At 39.4% G+C, this 24,325-nt stretch overlaps 2 protein-coding genes across 3 annotated transcripts in view; both read left to right on the top strand.

Annotated features, from left to right (window-relative positions):
- Positions 1-140: 140 nt before the first annotated feature.
- On the top strand, positions 141-7,478 carry BTF3L4 (basic transcription factor 3 like 4). Of its 2 annotated transcripts, none has more exons than XM_068691329.1 (6): positions 141-289; positions 1,055-1,118; positions 2,006-2,119; positions 4,515-4,716; positions 6,337-6,396; positions 7,305-7,478. In XM_068691329.1, exons 2-6 carry the CDS (start codon positions 1,065-1,067, stop codon positions 7,349-7,351), a joined length of 477 nt encoding a protein of 158 aa, XP_068547430.1. In that variant the 5' UTR covers positions 141-289; positions 1,055-1,064; the 3' UTR covers positions 7,352-7,478. The 2 variants fall into 2 exon arrangements, with proteins under 2 accessions (XP_068547430.1, XP_068547431.1); XM_068691330.1 differs by lacking the exon at positions 141-289 and adding an exon at positions 406-601.
- A 2,386-nt stretch (positions 7,479-9,864) lies between these two features.
- ZFYVE9 (zinc finger FYVE-type containing 9) overlaps positions 9,865-24,325 on the top strand; it is a 78,132-nt gene continuing 63,671 nt past the window's right edge. Inside the window, exon 1 of the mRNA XM_068691320.1 lies at positions 9,865-12,174. The gene's annotated coding sequence lies outside the window, so the exon portion shown is untranslated. The remainder of the gene's footprint in view (positions 12,175-24,325) is intronic.

Below are 24,325 nucleotides of genomic sequence, written 5' to 3'. Positions count from 1 at the left end.
GGCACGGCAGGGTCACACCGCAGCACTGTGCCAGCGGCCGTCCCGTCCCGCCCCGCCCCTTCCCCCAGCAGACTACAACTCCCAGCATGCCCCGCTCTCGGGGGGCGTTCCCCCCTCTTTCTCTATGCAAATACAACGCGGAGCCGCCGCCAATCACCGCGCGGGGGCGGGGGGGGCTCGCGCCGTCACGTGGCGCGAAGCTTCCTTTCTCTGTGCGCCCCTCTTTCCTTCCTCGGCCGCCATCTTGTGCGCACCGCGTGTCGGGCCGCCGAGGGGCCGCCGGGCTCAGGTGAGAACCGCCCCGCGCCCCCCGGCATCGTGCGGGCGGCCCCCGGGCCTCTTCCCGGCCCCTTCCCTTCCCTTCTGCCCGGCCTCGGGGAGAGGAAGGGGGGAAGCGAGGCCGGGACGCGGTGCTGCGGGTTCTGCCCGCCCCTAGCGCGCTGCAGCCGCCCCGGGGGGGTCGCTGAGGGCTCCTCGGGGCAGGCCCGCGAGGGGGGAGCCTCGCCCTGAGGGGGTTTTGCCCCCGCTGCGGGTATTTGAGGTCTTCAGCCTTTAAAGGTCACGCTTGGCCCGTGGGGGACCCAGTTGACAAAGTTCCCAGGTATTGAGCTGGGAGGGGAGCTGCCAGGGATCGCTCTGGCACTGCGAGGGCTTGGTGGGGTCGTCAGCTGCCAGTAGCGGGGGTTCGTTATGTGGAAATAGCTCGTGAGGCAGCTCAGCGATGAGTCTCGCTCCCTGGGCTCTGTTAATCATGAAGGTGCTATGTTCCTGGAAGCAGTTGTGCTCTACGTGCTGATCTTCGTCAGAGTGCTTCAGCCAAATACTAAACTGATGCACTTGGAAATTTGCAGCTAATACCTCAAACTGATGCAACACGAAATGTGTTGGCTTGCTTCGTTGTGGTACACGCTTCAGCTAAGCAAGCTGCTGCTGCACTGCTTTGTGCTGTCGAGATGGGGCGGCTTTAAAGGTTTTTTGTTTGTTTGCCCTGCTTCGTTGAGGGTTTTTCCTTAATGTTTTAGCAGCTAACTTGTATTTCTGTTTCATTTTTCAGACGCAACACTATGAATCAAGAAAAACTGGCCAAGCTTCAAGCTCAAGTCCGAATAGGAGGAAAGGTAAGAAAAGCATCAGAGATACGCTATTTTATGTAACTTATATGTTAAAAGGGAATTCTCTTTAAAATTTCCTTTTCAAAACATAATTTAGGAGGGGGGAAAATACATACTTCAACAAAACTATATTTTTAAGGCCTCTAACATGATCTGGATCATAGTACTGCTTACATGAAAGGTAGTTTTCTTTTAGCTCACACCTGCTGGATGAGTAGTTTCCAGGGTGTATGCTCTTCTTAAACCTTGTGACTTGTTGTGACCTGTGAAAGCTCAAGCTAAGCTTACCTGTTGGTTTTTCTAGTTTTGTCTTCTCTCTGCTGGAAAGTTTCTTCCGTTTCTTCCTTTGTATCAGCTCCAGGACTTATAATTGAGCTCTTTCTGAGCCAGAAGGTAGTTAATGTGACAAAAAAACAATATAGGTTGTTCAGTGTGGGCATATGTTTCCTAACCAGAGATATTGGGGTTGGAGGGATCGTATAGAAGTTATTAAAGTAGGAATTTCAACATTGCTATCTGTGGAACAGTTTAAAAAACTAAGTTGCACAGTTACAAAAGTGTTTTAAAATCACTGTATTTGTGTTGTTCTGGACAAACTAAAATTCTCAGGAAGCATTCTTCTATGTTGCTTAATAGTAAATAGTATTTTTATAATCCATCTTGTGGAAAGAGAAAATACTGTTATTTTTCAGCGTCTTTTTGTCTTCTACGCTTAAGAAAAATCTCAAAATTGAGACTGACAGAAACTGTAGGTGAAGGGAAGAAAGACAAGAAACATTTTTCACTACAGCTTTTTCATAGCTTAAAGACATTCTGCTTGGATTGTGAGATGACTTAAATTTCAAGTGTTGTAAGAGTTTGTGTTGCTGAGTGTTCTCTTGATTCTTTTCCAGGGAACAGCTCGCAGAAAGAAGAAGGTGGTGCACAGAACGGCAACAGCTGATGACAAAAAACTTCAGAGCTCCCTCAAAAAACTGGCAGTAAATAACATTGCTGGCATTGAAGAGGTATAGTGAGAAAAATAAATGTTTCTTGTGTGAAATTAAATTCATTGTGTTGTTTTGGTGTTGGTTTTGTGTTTTTAATTTTCTTTCTTAACAAGTTTTCCCCTCAAACTCAGGTGTGATTACACATAGGGTGAAATTACTTTATTTTTTTGGTCTCATTTACATTGATGCATACATATCTATAGAGAAAAGGGAAGAGTTTCTGGCCAGACTGTGATCACAGAAGCCAGTAAGCTGCTTTTACTGTATGTCTCTTGCATTAATTGCAAAACAAAACTTCCCTTAATTCATAACATCATGTAATCAATTGCTTAATTTTAATAGAAGTGTTAAGTACATCTTACTGCACAGGGATGCGTAAAGAAAGAGTTATGTGATGCAAAACTTAAGGTAGAGAATCAAAATGCTTGGAGTAACAACTTGCAAGTCTGCATTATCAAAAGGAAGTTTTTTCATGGCATGAAAAATAAACTAGATTTGGTTGTTGAAGTTATAGAAGGCTGATATTTCTTACAACACTAGCAAAACTCTACAGAACCAGCTTCTGTTATATAAAGCAGCAATACAGAGGCTTCAGGTATTCCCTGAGTATTTTTTTTGTGTGTATAAGTTTTTCCATATAAAGTATTAGCTGGAATAGAAACTATTTCCATAGTGCTGTAGAGAGTGTGATGCTCATATGCGGGGGAGGAGGTGTTACTTCACTGTGAGCTCCATGTTACTGTAGTACGTGGTTGAAGCATAATATTTAATCTGTGATCAATTAATTTAAGGAAGGGTTGCAGGGTGCCTCCAGAGGTCACTTTATGGGTATCTCTCCTCCAAAGGCAAATACCAATCCAGTATGGAAGCCTGGTTTGCCTGTAAGCTTTCATACCTCTGCTGCAGAAACACTTTAATTTGGCTGACTGAATTATGATGTTTATATGTTATGCTATACAAATGCAGAGAAAAACCCAGTCCTTGTTTGTTCTTTTTACACAGGATGTAAGATCTTTATTCAGACATGGTTATTAAGACTTAGAATGTGTTGATGTGAAGGAGGATAGCTAGGTACATAATTACAGTATGTTGCCTTACTGTTCAGGAAGACCTAAACTGACCTATGTAAGTACAGTTTGGGGAAGTTAGTAGTGTTGAGAAGGCAGATTTTTTTTGATTTGTTTTGGTTGGAAGAGGATTTTAAGTAAGATGACTGCTTACATACAGCTTTCATCATTTTCTCCTCAGTCTTGCAGGAAGGTGACACCTATTTTTTGTTTTTTTATTTTTTTTCTGTTCAAAATGGCTATTAATCTTTAAAGTTCAATACAGTTAAATCTGTGTTCTAGATGTGCTCTTTAATCCTCCATTATTTTCTCCCTGTAACTTCTGCTAAAAGCAGTGTTATAAAATACATAAGTTTCAGTACAGCTGTTCCTTTGGATGAGTAAAACTCTTCAATTTTTTTTTCTTCAGATAAAATTGGTTTCTGCGTAACCCTAGCTCAGCCATGCCCAGGAAGAAAAAAACTTCTAAGTTTCCCTTTTTCAAAACTGTAAAAATGCAGAATAAAAAAAAAAAAAAAAAAAAAAAAAAAAACACAGAATAAACTTCAACTGTAAGAGCCAAAACAGGCTGCTGTAAGAATTAAAACTGGTTGTGAAACTTAATTCTTGTTAATTCAGAGCACCAGCTAAAGGGAACAGAATCATTGTATGTTGTGCTTGGTTTCAGTAATTCTGTGATGACTCTTCTAGGAGGGCACTGAAGCCTGTTCCAGTGCAGCTAATTTATGAATCTAGAACACTGCAAGAGATGTGAGGGAGAAGTCTTTGTATTGGGCAGTTTCAGCAAAGAGGCCAGATTGTGAATCATGTGCCTTTGCCAATTCTGCTCCAGAAAGAATAACCTATTCCTGATAGGTGACATAGATAGTTCAAGACGCTGCCATTCACAGCTGATACGGCAAAGCTTTTTTGTTAGAGCTTTAGTTTTTAAGAGTGCAGACTTGGAGATTTCTCTCCCTAGACATTCTTGATAATAACTGGTTTATGCCTTAAAGGCTAATAGCCTGTATATATTTTTTGCCTTCCACAAAAATGTGGACTGTATGATAACACACAAGCCTTTGCACATGTATTGCTTACTATAAAGATAAGAGTATAAGGCAATCATAGCTGTTAAATTCAGACTTTTCATGTAGTATGTGTGAGCCCTTTCTAGACAACTAACTCATTTTACTTCCAATTCAGGTGATGTTAATTCTGGGTACTTTATGTGTGGTTATATTCTCTAGGAGTACTAGTTTTGTATTTATATTTTAAGACTTCAATCTAGTTTTGAATTAATTTATTGCACTTCTTCAGCAAGATGCTGCAACACTTTAGTAAATGTAGTTTATCTATTTAAACAGGTGAACATGATAAAAGATGATGGAACAGTTATTCACTTCAACAACCCCAAGGTTCAGGCATCCCTCTCTGCCAACACTTTTGCAATTACTGGTCATGCAGAGGCTAAACCGATCACAGAAATGCTTCCAGGCATCTTAAGCCAGCTTGGTGCTGACAGCTTAACAAGTCTCAGGAAGTTAGCTGAACAATTCCCAAGACAAGGTAGGTCTTCTTGGAATTTTTCATTGATGATTGAGAGAATGCATGCAGTGTTGAAACTTTAACCCACATTTAGTAACAATACATGACATAAAAGCAGTGAAAAACCTACTTGGTTTTATTTATTGGCCGCTGTTGTGGACATACAGTATGTGATGAGGGGATAATCAAATTTTTCTTGTTTCAAGACTGTATATGCTGGCCCTCATTTAAAATTAACATTAAAATCTGGTAGGTCAGGCATGTTTTAATTCCAGGCATACAACTGCATGTGACAAAATACTTCGCAAAACAGAAGTAACTTCAGTTTTCATATAGAAAATCTCAACAGGTTCTCTTTGTCAGGGTACCAGGTCTGTTTTCTTTCTTCCACAAAATGTTTTCACTGTGGAGGAAGAGAACTTGTTCTTTATCTTCTATTTTGGAATTCCATTTGGAAGAAAAACAACGCTCACAATTCAAAATCAAATCTTCCGGTGTGATTCATTTTCTAATCATTTTTTTGTAGTGGTCTCAGCTATTCTCTCTAAGCAAGTTTGTATCTTAAGAATAAATGGGAGTTTATTTTGAAATAACATTTTATGAAATCGGAATAAAACGGTATTTTAAAGTATGCAAGTTATCAGTCTGATTTTGGTAAGAGTTTGTAAAAGCTTTCTTTGACTGTGGAATAGGTATGCTTTTTATTTTAAGTCTATGTCAGAGTTCATGTTTCATGTGTGTTGCCAAAATTAATTCTTAATAACAAGTCCCAGTGAAGTTGGACATTATAAATATGAAAAACAGTTTTTAGACTTTTTTTTTGTCTTGAATGGTAACTGAAATGGCCATTAAAAGGTCTGTAATTGAATATGTTGCACTTGTCCCTCTTGGGAGTTAGAAAATACATTTTTTAGTTTAATATTTTCAACAAATTAATCTATTTCTTCTAAATTAGTAATTTCAATCTCATCTATATCTCATATTTAGAGTTTAATTGAAAGTAGATTTTCTTCTTCCTTATTTTACTAGTATTAATAGGTAGAAAGATGGGTCATTGTAATAATACTTCTTTATTACAACCTCAGTACCAATAAATTCTTTGTGTTTCCTTAGGTAGCACAGAAAGCTAGTCTTAAAATAAGTGGACCAATGTGAAGGAATTATTTTTATTTTACGTTCTTGGATTTTTCCAGGTTATGTGTAACATGATCCTGGTTTCATCATGACTTACAGAAGAATAGGCTTCATATAGGACCCTTGATGTGGAAATACTTTTTCCTACAATTGTGGCCTCTAGGAAATCGTGATATGTTGGCCTTGGATTGATACCATGTTATCGTTGCATGAGAACACATGGCTTCAGTTAGAAGATTTAGTCACACTGGGTTTTTTCTGTATCATTTGATATTTTGTTAGCTCTGCATTAATATACCTAGGCATTTGGAAATGGCAATGTTAATACTTTGATATCAGAACGTTCACAAATAGACCTTTTATTCATGCTAATGATTGTTGATACCCAGTCATTGTTTCTTGAAATGAGGGAATGCCTTCTATTTTTGCTTGTATGTTATGTATTCTTGTTGTGTGGTTGTAGTAACTCTGTACAATGAAAACTCAGCACCAGTTTTCTTTTTACAGTGTTGGACAGTAAAGCACCAAAATCTGAAGATATTGATGAAGAAGATGATGATGTCCCAGGTAGGCACATAAACTTACACGTCTATTTGATGTACAAATACTCAATTCATGCACTGGAGTATTTAGCTCTTGATGTGATTATTCTACTCATTTGCTAAGGGAGGCTTCATATGCTGGGCAACATTTCAATACTGATGACTTTAGATTCCAGTTTTTGAAAGTAGTTTGCCTTGCACAAATTGCTTAATTCTTAAGTAGAAACAACTTGAAATACTTCCAGGGAGGTTGAACAGGTGGTCTAAATACCCAAATATGGTTTTAGGGCTGGAAAATGGAGTATCTGTAAAATGATGTAATTGGTATATTTTTAAATAAGGGTTTGGTACTCTTATTTCTGCAGTAGAAGAAATTTAGCTTCTGTCAGTGTCTATTGGTGTCTTGAGAAACTTTAATTCTAAGTTGTTAATTTGTCAATTGGTAACTATAAATCACCACATTCTTTTGTTCATACATCATCAGTATGGTGTGTTAGCCAAAACAATGAGTTGGTGACCCAAATGTTTCATTTCTTTTGCTGTGGCACTTAATTTTTCTGACCTTACATAAAAATGTACAGGTCTCTTCAAAACGTTCTGTTTGGTGGAGTACAGCAGTTAATAGGTGCATAGCTTCAGACAGTTGTTAAGAGTGGCTGTCGCTCAAGACTCAGCTGCATATAGTAGAGCATCTCTGAAAATCAGATCTTACTCAGTGTTAGAACTTGCACTCTTTCTTGGTGTTCCTGCATGTCTAGTTCTTTGTATATATTCAAACTCCATTTTCTAAAGCGGTTTGAAATCCCCCCTTAAAGTGTGCATGAGTATAGTTGGGAACTAATTAACATTTCATATAATACGTGCATTTTTCATTAAATGTCTGAAGGCATCGTTACTGGGCATTACTGTATTAAATATCTTCATCTCTTTCAGATCTCGTAGAAAATTTTGATGAAGCATCAAAGAATGAAGCTAACTAAATCATTAATAGTTCTGGAAGCTGGCATGGACTAGATTTAAGAAATCAGCTATGTGGTTCCAAAGTTTTAAAGAAACAGAGAACATCATCTGTTAATAGTTCAGTAATATAAATATTTTGTATTTTTATGATGCTGTTTGTTCAGCATTTTCTGTCAGTTGATTTTGCATTTTGCACTTACTCCCAAGATCTACTCTTTTGGTCAAAACGAAATGTCAGTGCAGTTTGAGGGGTGTGTGCATGTGCGTGTGTGTATGTGTGTGGGTGTACATATAGTGGAGAACAAATTGGAGAACACTTATTTAACCTTTCCCCCTTTTCTTTTGGAAGTAGAAATAAAACAAATCTTCGGCATTGTTACTTTTGATTATCACAGAATAGTGCACAGAAGGCAGTGAAGATAAGTTCTGTCCGCATTTTGTGACCTGAAGGCGCTACACCATTAAAATTGGGGTTTAATTTGCTGTAACTATTGTACTTTCAAATGTTTTTCATCCATGTTGAAATGCACACAGTATTTGTTATCAACCGTATGTTGATCCCAGATGATACCTTAGATGAGCTAGTTTACCAGCTTGTTTGGTACAGAAACTTTTTTAAAAAGAAAACTCAGTCCCAGAAAAGTGATTTTTTTTTTCCTCTCTCAACTTTGACTCCTTCCACACACCTAGCTCTGTGTTCTCCTGTTGATTGTGTAGAGTATATCACGTCAAAAGGAAAACAAATCCCTTAGTTCTCTACCATCAGGTCACTTATGAAACTTGGAGGTCTAGTTGGTAATAGTCCAGTGAACCAGTTTTGCACGGTAACAGATTTTTGCTTGAATAACTTCAAGCTGTTCTCTTGGCATGACTGCATTTACTAGCAACTGATGATCCACTGTCACTAGAAATTAAATGCACCACATGAGCAACGTTTAAGGTGGGAGGAAAGAGTTGTTGACATTTTGCCTTGCCTCCTGCTGGGCAGTTTGTGCAATGACTAGCTCTAAAGGGATTTTTTTTGCCTGTATTTTACCTTTGCCTATAACCTACCTCTAGGTTTGGTGTCATCTATGTAGTAGCTTACTAAAAAACCACAAATGTTCCTCGGACATAAAGAGGGACATTGGGAGGTACCATTGGTACAGTGCAGTATTTATGACCTTCCTTTAAAATGCTTAATGTGAACCTGTTTTCTCAGAGGCTCTTTCAAGGTTCTTAATGTAATGTGCATTACAGTGTAGTTAGACATCATTGTAACCTGTGTCAAGGGCAGCTGTGGCTTAAGAAAGCCGTTTTTTCCTTCTACATCTGTCACTTAACTATGGCTTAATTGGAACATATCAGCTTTTTATGTAGGTTCATAGGCTAGAAAACTGTAAAAGTACAAGGTAAACAATACACGAGTCCTGGTGACGACATCATAAAGCCATGAAAGCAGAGCTGTAGTGGTTTGTCATCTGAACTCCTCAATTTATTTTATAGGTTTTGTTAATTTCTTTCTGTTATTTTATATACTACATGGATCTTGCTACAAAATAAAACAGCAGTACAAAAGAGGAAATGTCCCCTCTTGTATGTTGTCTCATCCTCCCACCAGCAGTAGCTGAGGAACAACTGGTGGGTGCAGCTGCTGTTTTACAAAGCAGGGCCTCCTTGCTGACAGCTCCTGACAAAGATACATGCAGGTTTAGGGAAGATCCTGATAGAGCTATAGGATTTCACACTCCCATATATCCACTCTCCTATTTTCTCTGCAGTGTTGAATGGAACTTTGGTCTGTTGTATGGCTAACTTTGAATCGGCTGCAGATTCTTCGGTTTATAAGGAAGAGATTTCTTCATTAACGTGTGCGCAGGCACACTGAATTGCCTTTTGCTTCCTTTGCAAGCTCAAAGAGCAAATGAAGGATACTAGGAAACAGGTATTTACGGTGTTCTGCCATTTGCTTAAGGGGCACGAGTGAAGAGCACTTCAAAGTAGCAACTGTACTGAGTTTGTGGTATGGGTTGTCCCCCTCTCTCCCAAATACTAATCAGATACTGAAAATTCATGCTTGTTGGTTTCTGATGTAGGAAGTATGTTGAAAGTAATTTTGTGAGAGATTAAGAGTAAGCATCGGATTTGGTAAACTTCTGTATAGTTGAACTTCCTGATTATTACAAAATATTCGTTTAATTTTTCCTCTTGGTCGTCATGAGAATTTACATGTTAAACCATCATTCTTTCATATGTTTGACAAGCAGTAAACTAACTAAATATGCTAGCTTATGTAGTTACGTTATCTTCAGTTTTTCACTGTATCTGAAAACAGTCAACCACTTATGATTTGCTGCTGGAAATAACTAGAGCTTATCAATCATTAAACTGATTTTAATTAAAAGTAACCCATCAAGGCTCTTGTGGGAAAAGCTATTTTTCTTCATATTTGTTCATGGTAAACTCAGTGTTTGTACATGCTGGTGGAAATGCAGAGTTATGAAGCATAGTGACGGAGGAGCGTTGCTACAGTAAAAATTCCCCACAATAAGGTGGACAGGTGGTGCATTAAAATGTTCTTTGCTTGGTTTCTGTAGTGAACTTGCTCACTACTTAAATGCTGTTGACATTAAAGATGCTGATAAAGTTACTGACATTGATGAAGTTACTGACATACTAAAGATGTTGGCAATAATTTGGAAATAGTATTGGAAAGCAGAGTCTAGGTTGAAACTTCTCTTGCACTGTATATGAGAAAGCTGAATTGCAGAAGACTGAAAGAATCAAGAACCTGGCAAACTTCTAAGACTGCAAACACTGGTGTTCTATTGTGACTGCCACTCGGTCTGTATTCCCCTAGTTTATGAAGAGGAAAGCTGGGACTGACTGGCCTCAGGCAGAAGAGCAAGTCTGTAGAACACTTGTGCATTTGCTCTATGAAAAGATGTGTGTGAATGACAGATGGCAGTAGAACAATTCAGTCAGTGGTGCTGGAGACGTGGTACTGAGTGCTGGGATTTCTCATGTGCTTGGTGACAGAAGGAGTTTGCAGAAAAGCAGTAGTGTAGAAGTTGATAACAGAACGTTTGATATACAACAGATTGGAGAAATATGATTGAAGTACATTTTTCTTCAACTTCTGAAAACTTTAGACTTTGTCTAGGATTAATTGAAGAGTGCGTAGAAACGGTAAGGGTGAAATCAGAGCTGCTACTGAAATACGTTAATTCACTACTATTTGTCAACTTTCAATGGGAACTAAGAGCTGTTAATTAAATCCCTTCTGCCACCATCTTCAAAAATGTTTTGGATTCAGTATGTACCAATTGGGCACTGGCGGTTTTAATAGTGATTTGTTTACTGAGCAGTGTATTGATTGACCGGTGTATTGCTTTTTACAGGAAAGAACCAAGGCAGTTATAAAGCAGCATGGTAAATCTGTGCTTTATGTGAGTGTTGAATTGATGCCTCTACTAAAGAGTCTCCCAGTGAGGAATTCTCCTGTTCTTCCCTGCAGTCAGCCCGTGCTGCTCCAGATGGTAGGGACACATGCCGGGGCTTAATAAACCATGCACTGTAAGTGAACTTGGGTTATAGAACTCTTCCACTGGCCCTTAAGATGAGCATCATTTTATTATTTGAAGATAGTAGTGTTTTGTTGAGCAAAGTGGCCAGATTATTCTGGAGATCAGGATTACACTGATTAAATGATCTATGTTTTGTAATTGAGCAAATGAAGTGATGCAGAAACAGAAGCACATTGCAACAGCCATGGCAGCTTTATGGAAGTGGTTGCAGAAGTACAGGGAATGGTTATTCACGTTCAACTAGTTGCATTCCCAGCAAGTAATTTTTATTTTTATTTTTATTTTACTTTTTTCCTCCTTTTCCAAGACCAGTTTGCAGATACTGAAGAACTTCATGGATTTATTCAGAAACATGGGGGCTGCAGTGCCAGTCAAGAATTCAGTTAGCCAAGCAGAGCAAGTGAAGAGACTAACTCTAAGTCAGTTTTGCTGGTATGTTTGGGTGGAAGCTTGGGTTTATGTCTAGAGCAGGGTTATTGGGAACTGGGCTTTTATTTTGGACTCTGGCACTGTATATTTGGCAAGAAGAAACAAACACAGTGCCTTGGTTTGCCTTCATTTTGGGAGCACTGCTCTTCCTCGTGCAAGTATGTAGTATGTAAATTAATATACAGTGGAGATGGATGTTCAGAAAAGAGCTACACCTATACAGATGTCACAAAAAGCTACTTCTACATGGTAAACATACTGCCTGGGGGGCTGCCAGTCCTATCAAATGCCCTCTCACTAAACAGCAGCCCCACAGGTTGCTCAGGCACAATTTTTTCTTTGCAAGCTGGTATCTGTCAGGTTTTCAGATATTAGTGCTTTCTTGAACTCCCTGTTGTGGATGGATTTAATAACTATGCTAAATTTGTTGCCTCCTTGGAGTAAAAGGAGATTATCTGCTCACTTGAGGCTTTTGAAGTCGTTCAGTATTTTTGATAAGGTATCAACAAAGGCAAAAGTTTAAAGAAAAAAAAAATAGATTCCAAGGTCTTTGACTTTTCAGTGTATGTCTAGCTGAATAGGAGTTAGGTGACCTCTCACCCTTTCTTGCAACATGCTTGCAGCAGCTATAGTAACTGCTTATTGTCAAAAAGTAATATTAGAAAGTATTTGATGTATTTTTAGATGGTCTGATGCAACTTAGACAAAGAAGAGCCAGTGCCATGTGACCTGCTTTCTCCAGACACTGGGAAATGTTGCACAAACTTCATTTTCAGAAAATCAGATCTGACTTTGAGGCCATGTGAAGTTGGAAATGTCCAAGTGATGCAAATTATTGCCAGACATAGGTAAGTGAAGGCTTAAAATCTGAACAGATTGTCAGTGCCTTTGCACGCCAGGGCTAAAGTTTCATGAAAGGCCTATACCAAGCTTCCAAACCAGCAAGAGGCAGCCCTTGCCTTGCTTCCCTTTCTCAAGTGCCAACAGAAGTAGGTGATCTGAGAGGTCACCTAGATCAGCTTGGCTGGTTGTAAATGTATCTCTTTGGTTTTCAATAGGTTTTCAGCTCAACTGACTGTTAAGGCTGACCATGCAGTTGTGTATGGTAACATGTGCTAAAAGCTTGGTCATTCCTCATCCTGACAGCTTGCTTTGGTTGGTTTGGCCAGCTTGTGAAACTCCATCCTGCACCTGGGTGGCAGTGTTTGAGCCTGTGGTCTCCTGCAGGGAGCAGCTGCTTGCAGAGGAAGCTGTCTGTACGGGGTCTGCTTTGGTCGTCTTTGCCTTACCTCCTGATAGATGGCCAGCTTAAACTGTGAAATAAATGGTAACCTTCCTTTAAAAGGAGAACATCTGCATTGAGTCCTTCTGTGTAGGCTTGGCAGTGATGGCTATCACACAAATGGGCCTTGCACATGGAGCTAGCCTTTTTTCATGCTGCTGCTGCTTGCTCTGCTTCTGAGGCTTCTCTTAGTGAAGCAATAGGGGGGAGCTTGCAGTGCTGCTGCCAGGGTCATTCTGAGTTTGGGAAGAAGGGAAGGATTTACCATATTGATGCCTTGGGCAACCGATCTGGTCAGATTCCATAACTTGCAGCTTATTTTTAAACTTTTAATTGTGAAACAGGAGGTAAGTGCTGGCAAACTGGTGATGTGTAGGCAGTGCCTGCAGCATGGGCTGATGAGCTGAATGCTGCATGTGGCTTCAGCGTGCCATTACTGCAGCCACCCTCTGACCCAGCCATCCCCTTGCCCTGCAGCCACAGCACCTGAATGCAGCCTTCCCCTCGTGCCCATTTTGCATGACTCTTCACAAAGTGAAAAGTGATTTTTCTGGGGTAAGCTGTTGGAGTTTCAATTCATGCTGCAGGTTCCTGTTCATTGAAAACCTCAGAAAGTAAATAGCTTTCAATGTGAACTTTCAGAAAAAATTGCCGTCTCTGATAAGATCTTGTTTCAAACGGGTTTCTGACACTTGGTCTTTCAATCAAAAATAGCTGTGACTTGCTCACAGCATTTTTACAGTCTCAAGGGAATAATAATGCAGCTAAAGGTTCTTCTCTGTTCATTTTAAAGCATTTGTACTGTTTCTGGGGACTGAGTGACAGCTGTAATTAGTAATGGCTTGCATTTTTGCATGTTTCTGAAAGAAAGCAAGTAGGGATTAAAATAAAATTTTAAAAAAGGAAAGTAACCCATATTAAAGGTCTTTAAGTCTCCCACAACCTGATTTCCTCAGCCTGACTGAAAGACCAGGACTTCTCAGCATCTGCTGCTGGACATTTGAGTACTTTGCTGAGACTTTTCTTTTGACACAAACAAAATATGAGTTTTCTGAAAAAATGGGGAATGTATTACATATTCTAGCCTTTTCTACATCGCTTTTCTCCCTGCCCCATGGTTTCTGTGTTGTAAATTATTAACATTTGAACACAGCAATATTATAACCCTTATCTCTCCCACCCTTTGAGTTGCAGAATTGTTTTCATTGGCAGTGTGCACTGAGAAATCACATTGGCCACTTCCAACTCTGAAATTGTAGTAGTTTATCCCATTGCATGGTGGTTTTCCAGCTCGGTTCTCCTGAAAACCTTAAAATGGATTTTCCATTAAAAAATATTCCATCTGTTCTTTTCTTTTAAAGGCTGCAAGTCAAATTTGAAGGGATAATCTAGCTATTGTTTCTAGTGGTATGTGTTCTCTCCTGATGATGTTCTTAAATTATAGAAGATTTTTTTTACGTGTATAGTGCAGGCTTGGTCACTGAGAACTTGTGACCTCTGTGAGCAGGATTGCTTGCTCTGTGGCAACAAGCAAAGATATGTCATTGACATCTTAACTGGTAGAAACTTTACTGTGTGTACACTTTCTGGTTTTAATGGGCAAAATACTCCGAATTTGCAGTAAACTGCAATAAGGCTTAGATGTCTTACACCAATGTTATCTCAGTGGCTCACAACCCTGTCATCAAGAATCTACACCAAGTGCATCTTCTTTGTAACTGCTTTGTCGTCTTCCTCTCTCTGTGGTTGCTGTGAGTATTGCCTGAGAAGCAGCTGTTGAATTTGGGTGCCTGATATCACAGGACGTGTTAAAACTTTGAATCTTTTAGGGCCTCCTTGGTTTTTAATTCCTTGGGATGACCAGTATTTGACAGGAAAGAGCAGACGAACAAGTAGCCATTCAGAACAAGACTTCACTTGCCTCGAATAAACGTGAGACATTCTTTTTGGTATTACTTTCCCTGAGCCTTTAATTCGTGTTAGATTTTTGTATGATATGTGCCTTGATTAAATTTTTGCCCTTCTGTGTTAGCTTAGATAAGCCAAGATGAGAGAGGTGATGAAATAATTATCTTTAATTAGTGTTAACCTTCTAAACAGTCACATGGAAAATAGCTGTTGGAAGTATTAGTGCATTGTTTTTATTGTGCAGGTAGACAAGCTTTAACAGTTGTTACTACTGCAGTTAAGTAATCCTGTTACAGCAAAAATGTGTTTTTTATGCTCAGAACATCTCCCTAATTTGGTAAAAGCTAAAACAAATGGCAGATTAAAGTACTTTTTTTTTCTGCTCCACTCCCCCTCATGTAGCTTCCTGCTGTATTTACTATTTATTATGCATTATTCTATCAAAAAACATTGTGTTTAATTCTATATCCTTGAACATGATTTTTTGTCAGTATTTCTGGTCAAAATAGAATTGTACTACAGTTGCTTATCCAGATGACTCGTAAGCAATACATCTTAAATGACCTTTCTTACCTTAGGGTAAACTTCTATTTAAGGACCAAATACTTTTATTGGTACTACCAAACTTCTAGCTAAAAAAAAAAAAACTAGCGTGTACTTACCGATTATTGTAAAAAGCCATAATGTAAGCAGCAACTATTGCCAGAACCCTTGCAAAACAATCTTGGTTGTTTGAAATAAAGTACCAGCCTTTTTAGCAAACTCAGGATATTCATCTGACTGACTTTTAAGTCATAAGCCTGAACAATTTACAGACTGTATTCTCATTGAGATGAGGAAATATCTGGGCAGGGCTTCCAAAGTGCTCTGACTCACCGCACTTCACACAATCCCAATCATGTGATTTAGCAAGGCATAAATAAGCCTGTTTTGTATAGGCCTAATTACACCTAGTGAAGCAATGGCCTTTTGCTGGAGCAGGGAGTTGCCACACTGTTGTGAAGTCAGAACATTGCTAGGAGGAGAACAGGATGGTTCAAGCAGGGCCATGAAGCTCATAAGAGAAGCGGAAGGAGCATGTGTCATTATAAATGTTCTCTCCACGTGTACGCTTCTATGTGATTTAGGGGTGGGCTTTGTCTGTGACAGTAAGACTGAACGATTCCCCGTTTGCCATCACTGCTGACCTAATAAATGACATGGTCAAGACTAGCATGTGTCTGGCTTTTGTTTTCATACTTACTAGTAAAAGAAATGAACTAATGGGAAAAAAAAAGTTGCAACGCTACTTTCCTGGAGTAACTAGTGACTTGTATTCAGCATGGAGATCTGTACAGTGGCACCAGTGGCTCTGCTGCTTTTACTCACTCTTTTTATCTGTGATATGGTGTCTGTATGGCAACGTTTGCTGGCTTCCTGACTCCCTCAGTCCACAGAGTTCAATATCACTCCTGAAAAGTGGGAATTATAGGTATGCTTCCATGAACAAGGAGGGATAGCACAGGCTGATATCCTTTATCCTGATACATTCACTGAGCTCGTGCAGCTGCAGTTTGTGGGATACCTTCCACCATTAGTGGAAGCCATTCCAGTCATTATTGGACTAAAGCTTGCATCTCCAGGATTGTCTGGTTAAACACCTGGTCAAGGAGAATGCAATGTGCAATTACCATCGCATCATCATATTGTGTAATACGCCTTACTGAATGCTAATTCCTTGTTACAGTGCTTTCTGTAAAAATACTGAGTAAAAGATGGTTCTTCCCTGGAGAGCTTATAATTTAAGGTATAGTCAAGTTAATACCAACTAGTTTTCAGCAATTTAAAAATTCAGTGCAGGGCTCACGGCTTCCTTGCAGGGAAAAAGAGCAATAGTGTCCTAGCTCAAGAGGACCTGGATAACAGGGTCTATCTAACACATACTCCCTCTGGAATAGAGGTAGAGTTGTTGAACAATCCCCATTCTGTAAAAATTGCTTTGAGGTGTTTTTCATCCTGGCCAAGTGAATCATTCTTGTTTACTGGTCAGCTGTAATTTTCACAGCCTGCTCTGCTTAATGGCATTTTTACTAAACAAATTTCTTGATCAAAGACTTCAGTTATAAAGACCACTTTGAACTCATCTTAAGAAGCTCTCTCACTCACTGCTTTCTAGTATTTGAAGCCCTTTGCCTATCAGCATAAATTACAAGCTGAAGGAACTCCCCTTGGTCTCACACCTGAGTTACCTTGGAATTTACTCGTCATCTTTTTTAGCCCCTAATTTGTTAATTACCTGGATAGTGCCACAGTCATGAAGCTATGAATCTACCCACCAGATTTTCTCCTGTATTCTCAGATTGCTTTCTAGTAGCCTTATCCTTTATTATTTAAGCACTCTACCTGACATGTATGTTCCCTTGTTGCCATATGACATAAAGTTCTGGCTTAGCGTTAGCTTGATTCCTTTATTCATCCAAGAGATAGGATTCTCTTCATTATTACTAAGGTGTCCAGCTTTTTGCAAACTATGGGAGGGGATGTTTGCTCATCAGTTTTCTCAGTGTTAAGCACTTGCTTTCCTTTGGGGAAACAAGTCAAAACTTTTCTTTCTGGCTCTTCAACAAAGGAATCATCATCTTACAAAAGTAAGAATGAAGGAGAGAGGCTGCACTGTTTTTGCTTCAGTTTCAAGATGTTTTTTCTCTTCCTTACCCTTCAAAGGAAAGCTTAAGTCTGTATTTGGGCACCGTTCTTATCTTTTGACGGCTAGTTCAGGCATGAGTTGTCTATCCAGTGCAGTTATGCTTTGCTACAATTTATGCAAAACTTATTTTGTATCATTTATATAAAAAATATTTATTTTAACTCTGTCCAATAAAGAGAATAAGGAATTTGGTGCCAATTATGAGATTGCTGCATAGAGATGTGGGGAACAGTGGCATGGGGAGGAAAGAAGCTTTCAAGGATTGCAAAAGGCAATATGAAAGAGGGAGGTAGGCCTGCATGCTGCAGTGATAACGATGGAAGGAAAAGAAAAGGGGATCAGCAAAATAGCTAAATGCCAAAGATGATGCCCAACTGACATTGCTGCATGGGGGGATTATGCCAGCTGAGGTGGGGGAAGAGAACACCTCTTTCTGTTACTGCCTTCCCCATCGCTGTTTTTGTCTTGGACGAGGAGGGGTGCTCTTTGGACTCCGTGCTTCTGGAGTCTGCGTGCTTGGGCTCTGCTCTCACCTCTCACAGGTACTCTTGGTACTGGCTGGGTGTTTGTGGAGAGTAAGTGGAGGCTAGGAAGGACAGTTCCCTCCTGTTGCCAGAAACCCTTTTCCACAAAATGATCAGAGACCACTGTTTTATTCTATGTTAATTTCTAATAATAAATGGATAACAATTGTATCACTTTCTAAGCTTATTCCAATATCCTCCCCTCTCTCTATCTACAGAGAGTTTTCTCTAGTATCATATGTGTTACTTGGCAATCAGGGAAGGTGAGTTATATCTGGAAAAAAAAACATTAAGCATCAACAAAACCCCACCTTTTTCAGCCTTTTTCTGCTTTATGCTTGCCTGTGTTGTGGCAGGCTGGAGGGAAGGTGCCAGTGCTGGAACCGGGCCATGTGCATAGCTCCACAGAACAGTCACTTATGGCTCCTTTTTTTAGAACTCCTTTAAAAAGCTATCAATTCCAGAAAAATAGTTTCTAACACAAAAATATCCTCACGTGAATGTGATCTTCAGAAAGCAAATTAAATGGATTTTAACTGTCTTCCCTAGTGAATTTATGGTGTGGGGAATTTCATGTCAGTTCAGCTGACTGCTTCATTTTTCAAAGTATTTCACTATGGGTTTTAAATTTTCAGTTAAGCTGTTGCTATTTAAAAAGATGACTTCCATGTCATTTGCAAAGCATGTAGAAGATGGAGGCAATTCAGCATTTTGACACTGTTAATTATCTGATGGCCTGTCATGAAAGTAGGCTGTAATTAAATGATATGGTAATTTTGGTCATGCTACTTTTCAAACTATTTTTATGTCCTAGTATAATAATTCAGGTGGTGACATCATGCCAGTATGTGTGCTTCTCCTTCCTCAGTGCCTACTCGAGAATTGATGTCCATGTTGTTCAAAATAGCTGTAAAAAAAATCAGTCTCAACGAGATCTTGGTGAAGGAGGAAATAGAAGTTTAAAAAAAAAAATCCTGTCACCCTGTCACGGGCCTGTCATCCTGTTGGGGTCTGTGAAGATGACGTGTGATGTGTGACAAACTATACTTCCTGTAAGAAATATTCACATGTTCGGAGATCAGCATGGTTCTTTGTGCAGTCCGACTGGGTTTATGGCTGGAGAAAACAAAGGTAATTTTGATGGCTGTATAGCCTGTGTCATGTTTGCTCTGGGATATTGCTGAAGATTTGAGTGTGATTGTAGCTGGATTTGGCCCAGTGTACTTTTGATTAATGAAGATTATGCCGGCTTGAACTAGAGGGGTTGGTATTGAAATGGGAGTGCTTTTACTGGGTAAGCAAACAGTTCTACGGGGGTATTCCGGGACAGACGCATCCCTAACACAGCCTGACAGCATTACTGTTCAGAGATGAGTGGGATTTGCCAGAAGCTGGTAATGCCCGCTGCATTTTGAGCCAGGTTCTTTTGATGTCCATTTTCTGATGTCTTGCCCTGGGGAAAGCTGCAGTCTATTCATCTCTTAAATCCTTTAATAACATCCCTTGTGCCAGGAACATCATAATGCTGAACGCTCTGACTGCGAAGTTACTGTGAGTACGCTGAGGATCCTTGCTTGGTGTGTGATGAAATGATCTTTAGGGAATAAGTGAAACAAAAGCGCGTGTAGGATATCCTTTAATTCAATGAAGAATGTGGGTGGAGAAGCAATTGAAATGAACAAGATGCTTTGGATTTTTAATGCCTTGAATACTTTAGGGTGTACTTATACAAATTTTTGTGTATGAACAGTTTCACTGCTCAAAGAACTAATGATGGACAGGGAGAGTCCATGTTTTTTTTTAACCATCTCCTTCACTACCTGCCTTCCATCGTGCCTTTCCCCTGAGTTCTGGGCACCATATTCCCATGGCAGTTCTGAAAGGGGAGAATTAACCTTCTGAAGGAGTCTAGACCTACATGCTGCTGACTAACAAGCCCCCTGCTGCTAAGGGAATGTGTAGAAGCTGCCTTTTCTCTGCTGTGCCCTCAGCAGGGGCAGTCATTTGTGACTTTCTCCTAAAGCAGTCACCAGTTGCCTCTTTCAAGCATGGCTGAAATTGAGAGACATGTTCTTAAATTGTTCAAGAGGAGAGGAAGATGAACCTCCATCTGCAGCACAGTTGTGCGAGCTTTTCTTCTTTAAAAGGCTTAGCTTAAAAAATGCATAAATGGTGATGGTTCTGATGCCCACTGTGCACTCTGTCATGAATCTGGCAGAAAGGAGAAGTATGGTGGAAAAGATAAACATGCCAACAGCAAATTATCCAAGACAATGTTGCAAAAGTTGTCTGCCAGATTCCTTCAAAAATTAAATCCCTTTTGCGGGAGTTTGTCTTCAAATCATGCCTTCAAATATTTAATAACAAGAAATCATGAGCCAGAACTTGAGAGTCATGCATGTCCATGCATAGAAGTTATTCATTTATCTCTAGTGCAACAAAGAAGGGAAATGCTTAAGATAACAATGAGCCAACTGCATCTACCACTTCCTCTCAAGTAAGCTTCTGTTCTTTTCCTTTCTAAAGAAAACCTGGCTCTTCATTTGAATCCAGAAAGACCTAAAGGATAAATTCTTAAGTATGTATTAGATTAAATCCTGCTCATAAACTTTGAAAGAAAAAAAATATTCTATATCAAGGTTTATACTTTTGTTAACTTGCATCCTTCAAGCAAAAAAATAAAAACTCATCAAAATATGTAGCTGCATGCTAAGCTCTGGCCTTAGCCTTTAGCTTGTCAATAAGGATACAGCTGAGGATCTAGAAGCTGAAAATGTTGTATAAAGATGCAGGAAAACTTGTGATTTGAAGAGAAATAGAAATTTTCAAAATTTTTGCAGAAACAAAGAGCTATCAGAAGGAACATTCTGGAAATAAACAGAAAAGAAGTTTATGTAGAGAAAGTTAAATTGATTCCCATATGAGAACACAAGGCATTAACTTAAATTGACCAATAGAGCATGTAGAGTTGATTAAAGAAAATACTTTCAAAGTACCGCAATTAGTGCGTGGTACTCACTGCTACAAGATATCACACAGATTAAAATGGGATTTGAAAAGGATTAGATCTTTTTCTGAAAAAATGCTTTCATTCATATTTGATAAGTCCAACAATGAATTGATTTAATTTGTAAGAAAAACCCAGATGAGTTTTTTGGTCAGAATATATAGTGATGTTGGAAAAAACAAAAGTAAAGACTCATGTCAAAAGATGTCGAGTCAACATTCTTAATACTGGGTTATTTTTCAGTTTGGGATTTTTTGTTTTGAAATATTTTGTAGCTATATGTAATTAAAATTAAGTCAATTTCAAGCTGTATATATTTTTTTCTAAAACTGCATTGTCCTTAGAATTTTCCTTGCATCTAAAGTGTTGACATTTGAGGGATTGGGTTTCTGTTCACAAAAACAATCATTCAAAAATCCTCCACAAAACATCCTCTGTGCTACTGTTCTGCTGGTGGAATTCCTTTCTGAAGCGTCTGATGTAGTTTGTCCTCAGCTAGCATATTGAGTAAGCCTTGCGTCTCCCAGTGAGTGCGTCAAGCCCAGACTACATTCACTGAAGCCCACACAAATGCTTGAAACTGTTTTCATGTAGACCTACTTTAGGAGCTTGTGAGCTAGTCCAGTTTTGGAGATTGTATGTTAAAAAATCACCTGCTCTTCACTGCTGTGCTTCCTGTTGGCCACGAAGCATGGTATGTTTGTTGCATATATGGAAAAGTGTATATGGCTTTTTAGAGTCGTTTATCAACAACTCATAATGTGCCTTCTGGAAGCTGTGTGATGCACTGGTTTATCCTCCATGGTTCATCCTCCATCAGTATCCCGCAATTAAGGCAATTTCTAGACCAACCGGGCATGAATTATAACCTCTGTCTGAACAACGAGAGTCTCAATTCTCCTGCTGTCCACCATCCTTTGGCCCAGCTCCAACATTGTTCCTGGAGTACTATCATCTTTGAAAGATGGAAGGCTATATAATTGAGGAAATTAAATAATGCTATAGTCAAGATAGATGGGATATGAAGTACAATCTAGAGTTCTTGTCCAAAATCTTAAATGTATTTCTGAGTGATATGGAACAGGTTGTCTGAGGGAACTAACAGGTTTCAACTCTTTGTAAAGGTCTTCAAGCGGGAAACGCATATTTCTCTGCATTTGAGGAAGATGAAGTTAATCTTTCAAACTCTGTCCATTTTTGAATCTCAAGGGTCCTTTGTTTCAGTGAACCAGAAAGCACATATTTAGGCGATGCCATCATATCTTCCAAATGAAATTTTTTCATGTCATCATCATAATAACACTTCTCATTGGAGACTCTCAGAGCGGTTTTTCAGACCTTGATGTGGCCTCGTACAGCACTTACTCATGCTGTCCATACAAGTAGTTCTACTGTACACACAAGGGAAGATGATCAGGTGAGTTAAGTGTCACTCAGCAAGTCAGCTACAAAGTTGAACAAGAACCTGTTTCTCCCGATTCAAAATCCTGGCTTTTTTTTTTTTTGTTGTTGTTGTTACTAAGCACAAACATGTTCATTGGGAACACGGTCATGAATACCCAAACCCCGTGGGTATTCATTAAAGGCATTTCCAGCTTCTGGCCAGACCAGGAATATAATCAGAAAGGTTCTTAAGCTTTTCCAGGGCTTTCAAATAGAGATTAATAGCAAAATAAACAATGAGAATTAAATGATCCAAATATTTATTGTTTCCTCATTAAAAGAGACTACTAAATCCTTTAATTTGACTTTTTGCTTAGCAGAGGCTTTCAAATAATCCAAGTATCCCATCTCAGTCTCAATTACAGAGTCCAAATAATAGCCCTCAAGAAGCTGTTATGAATACTGGAAAAATAAATCCTGTTTGCACAGGGATTTGTCTCTTCACTCTCTTCTCATCTCTTCCTTGCACTAACACTAGCCCTGCCACATCCACGGTGATCCTCTCTACAACAATGACCTCAGCATCCTCCAAATTCAGTATGACACTCCGAGGCCACGCCAGCATACGCTGGGTGTAAGTAACATGGTGGGGTGTGTGTGCTGTCTGAGCAGCCTGAGCACACGCTGGTTATTAACAAGCAGGCTGCTGCCACACTGAATATGTAACAGTTCATCTTGCTTCAGCTCACCCTCTTTGTGCCTGCCTGTGGATTGCCACAAAACTTGTATGAACTTAATTTCCTTTGAGACTTACCATTTTTTCAGCTGGGGCAGAAATTGGCCAAGAGATCCTAAAGATATGCAGAGAGAGCAAAAGAGAAAGACAAACAATTTAATTAAATGTGTTGTTTCCTTATGCAGCTTAGGCTAATAAACTAAAATGGGTGCCAGAGGGAGAGAAAAGAAAAAAAAATCAAGATGTAATTAAAGTCCAAGACCCTTGCTTAAGCTCTCACAGAAGTTTAACACAGATACAGAGACAGATCTTTTAAAGCCTCAGGGCCAGTGTCAGAAATATGGAGAGAAAATTGATGGATGTTTCAAGATGTAGCCAGCATAACTAGTAAACCAGTTATGTTCCCTTTTAAATGTATAACCTATGAGAGTGTATTTTTGGAAAGGATTAAAATGTCATCTTTATTTCTCCTAAGAATACACAAAATTTTAAAAATTTAAACAGGACAAGATAAGGATAGAGTGACTCTAAAATGACCCATACACTTGAGATGGTGATAGAGCAAGTCTTTTTCTTTTCTAGAGATTAAATCACATCTGGTGGAAAATGCATCATAGGTTAATTAAGTGCCCGGGTATTAGTGGCTTTATTGCATGACTCACTAAGTACTGAGTTAACCTTAATATAGCCTTCTGAGGATGTTTAGCCAAGCATTTTTATTGATTCAGATTGTTCTGGTGCAGGTAGTACTTGAGCGTAATGGATGAACCCTGCATAAAATTTAGGAAATTAAAGATTCAAGGCTGGTGATGTAATAAAGGTGTATTAAGGCAGATGCGGAAGGAGCTGGGCTATGTCATTCAGCCACTAGAGGGCAAAATCATTACATTGTAATCTTCACTGAAGGTCTCTTGGTGTCTTCGGATGGGTGTAGTCAGCAGATGGTTTTTACAGTAGAAACTAGATAAGAGATCATTAAACATTCCATTAGCAGTGGTCGTTTTAATGAATATTTACAGTATTGTTTTTGTCAGAGTGGTATGCAAGCAGTTACTAGCAACTTTATGGGAAAAAAAAATGTATTATTCCACAAAACTGAATAAAACCGTCTTGGACCTTTAGGTTCACAGCACAGGCCTTCCCCACTTACGTGTATCAGTCAGAGGCTGAGTATGTGGATCGGGAACTACACTGGGAAAGTAATCAACATTTTGCTGTGAGGTTTCCTGATTGTTTGATGATACAGGTTCAGCCCAGGAGCCTCCTGAATCCGTGTCAGATTCTGGAAAGGTTCAGGGCCTCATCTACACTTCCCTCCCCAAGTCTGTCTTTGACTTTCTAGTATCAGCTGTTCCTGTTCTTCTGTCCCTTGGCTCTTGTCCTCTCCTGCATCTATGCCAACTTATCATCATGCATCTATTCTCTGCTCCCACCAAAACTCCTGTTCCGTTCAGAAATCAGGGGCAAGTGAGC

The sequence above is a fragment of the Anas acuta genome, chromosome 8 (assembly GCF_963932015.1).
Source record: "Anas acuta chromosome 8, bAnaAcu1.1, whole genome shotgun sequence".
Taxonomy (NCBI): Eukaryota; Metazoa; Chordata; class Aves; order Anseriformes; family Anatidae; genus Anas; species Anas acuta.
The sequence above is the reverse complement of the archived record's forward strand: the minus strand, read 5'-3'. Positions and strand labels throughout refer to the sequence as shown.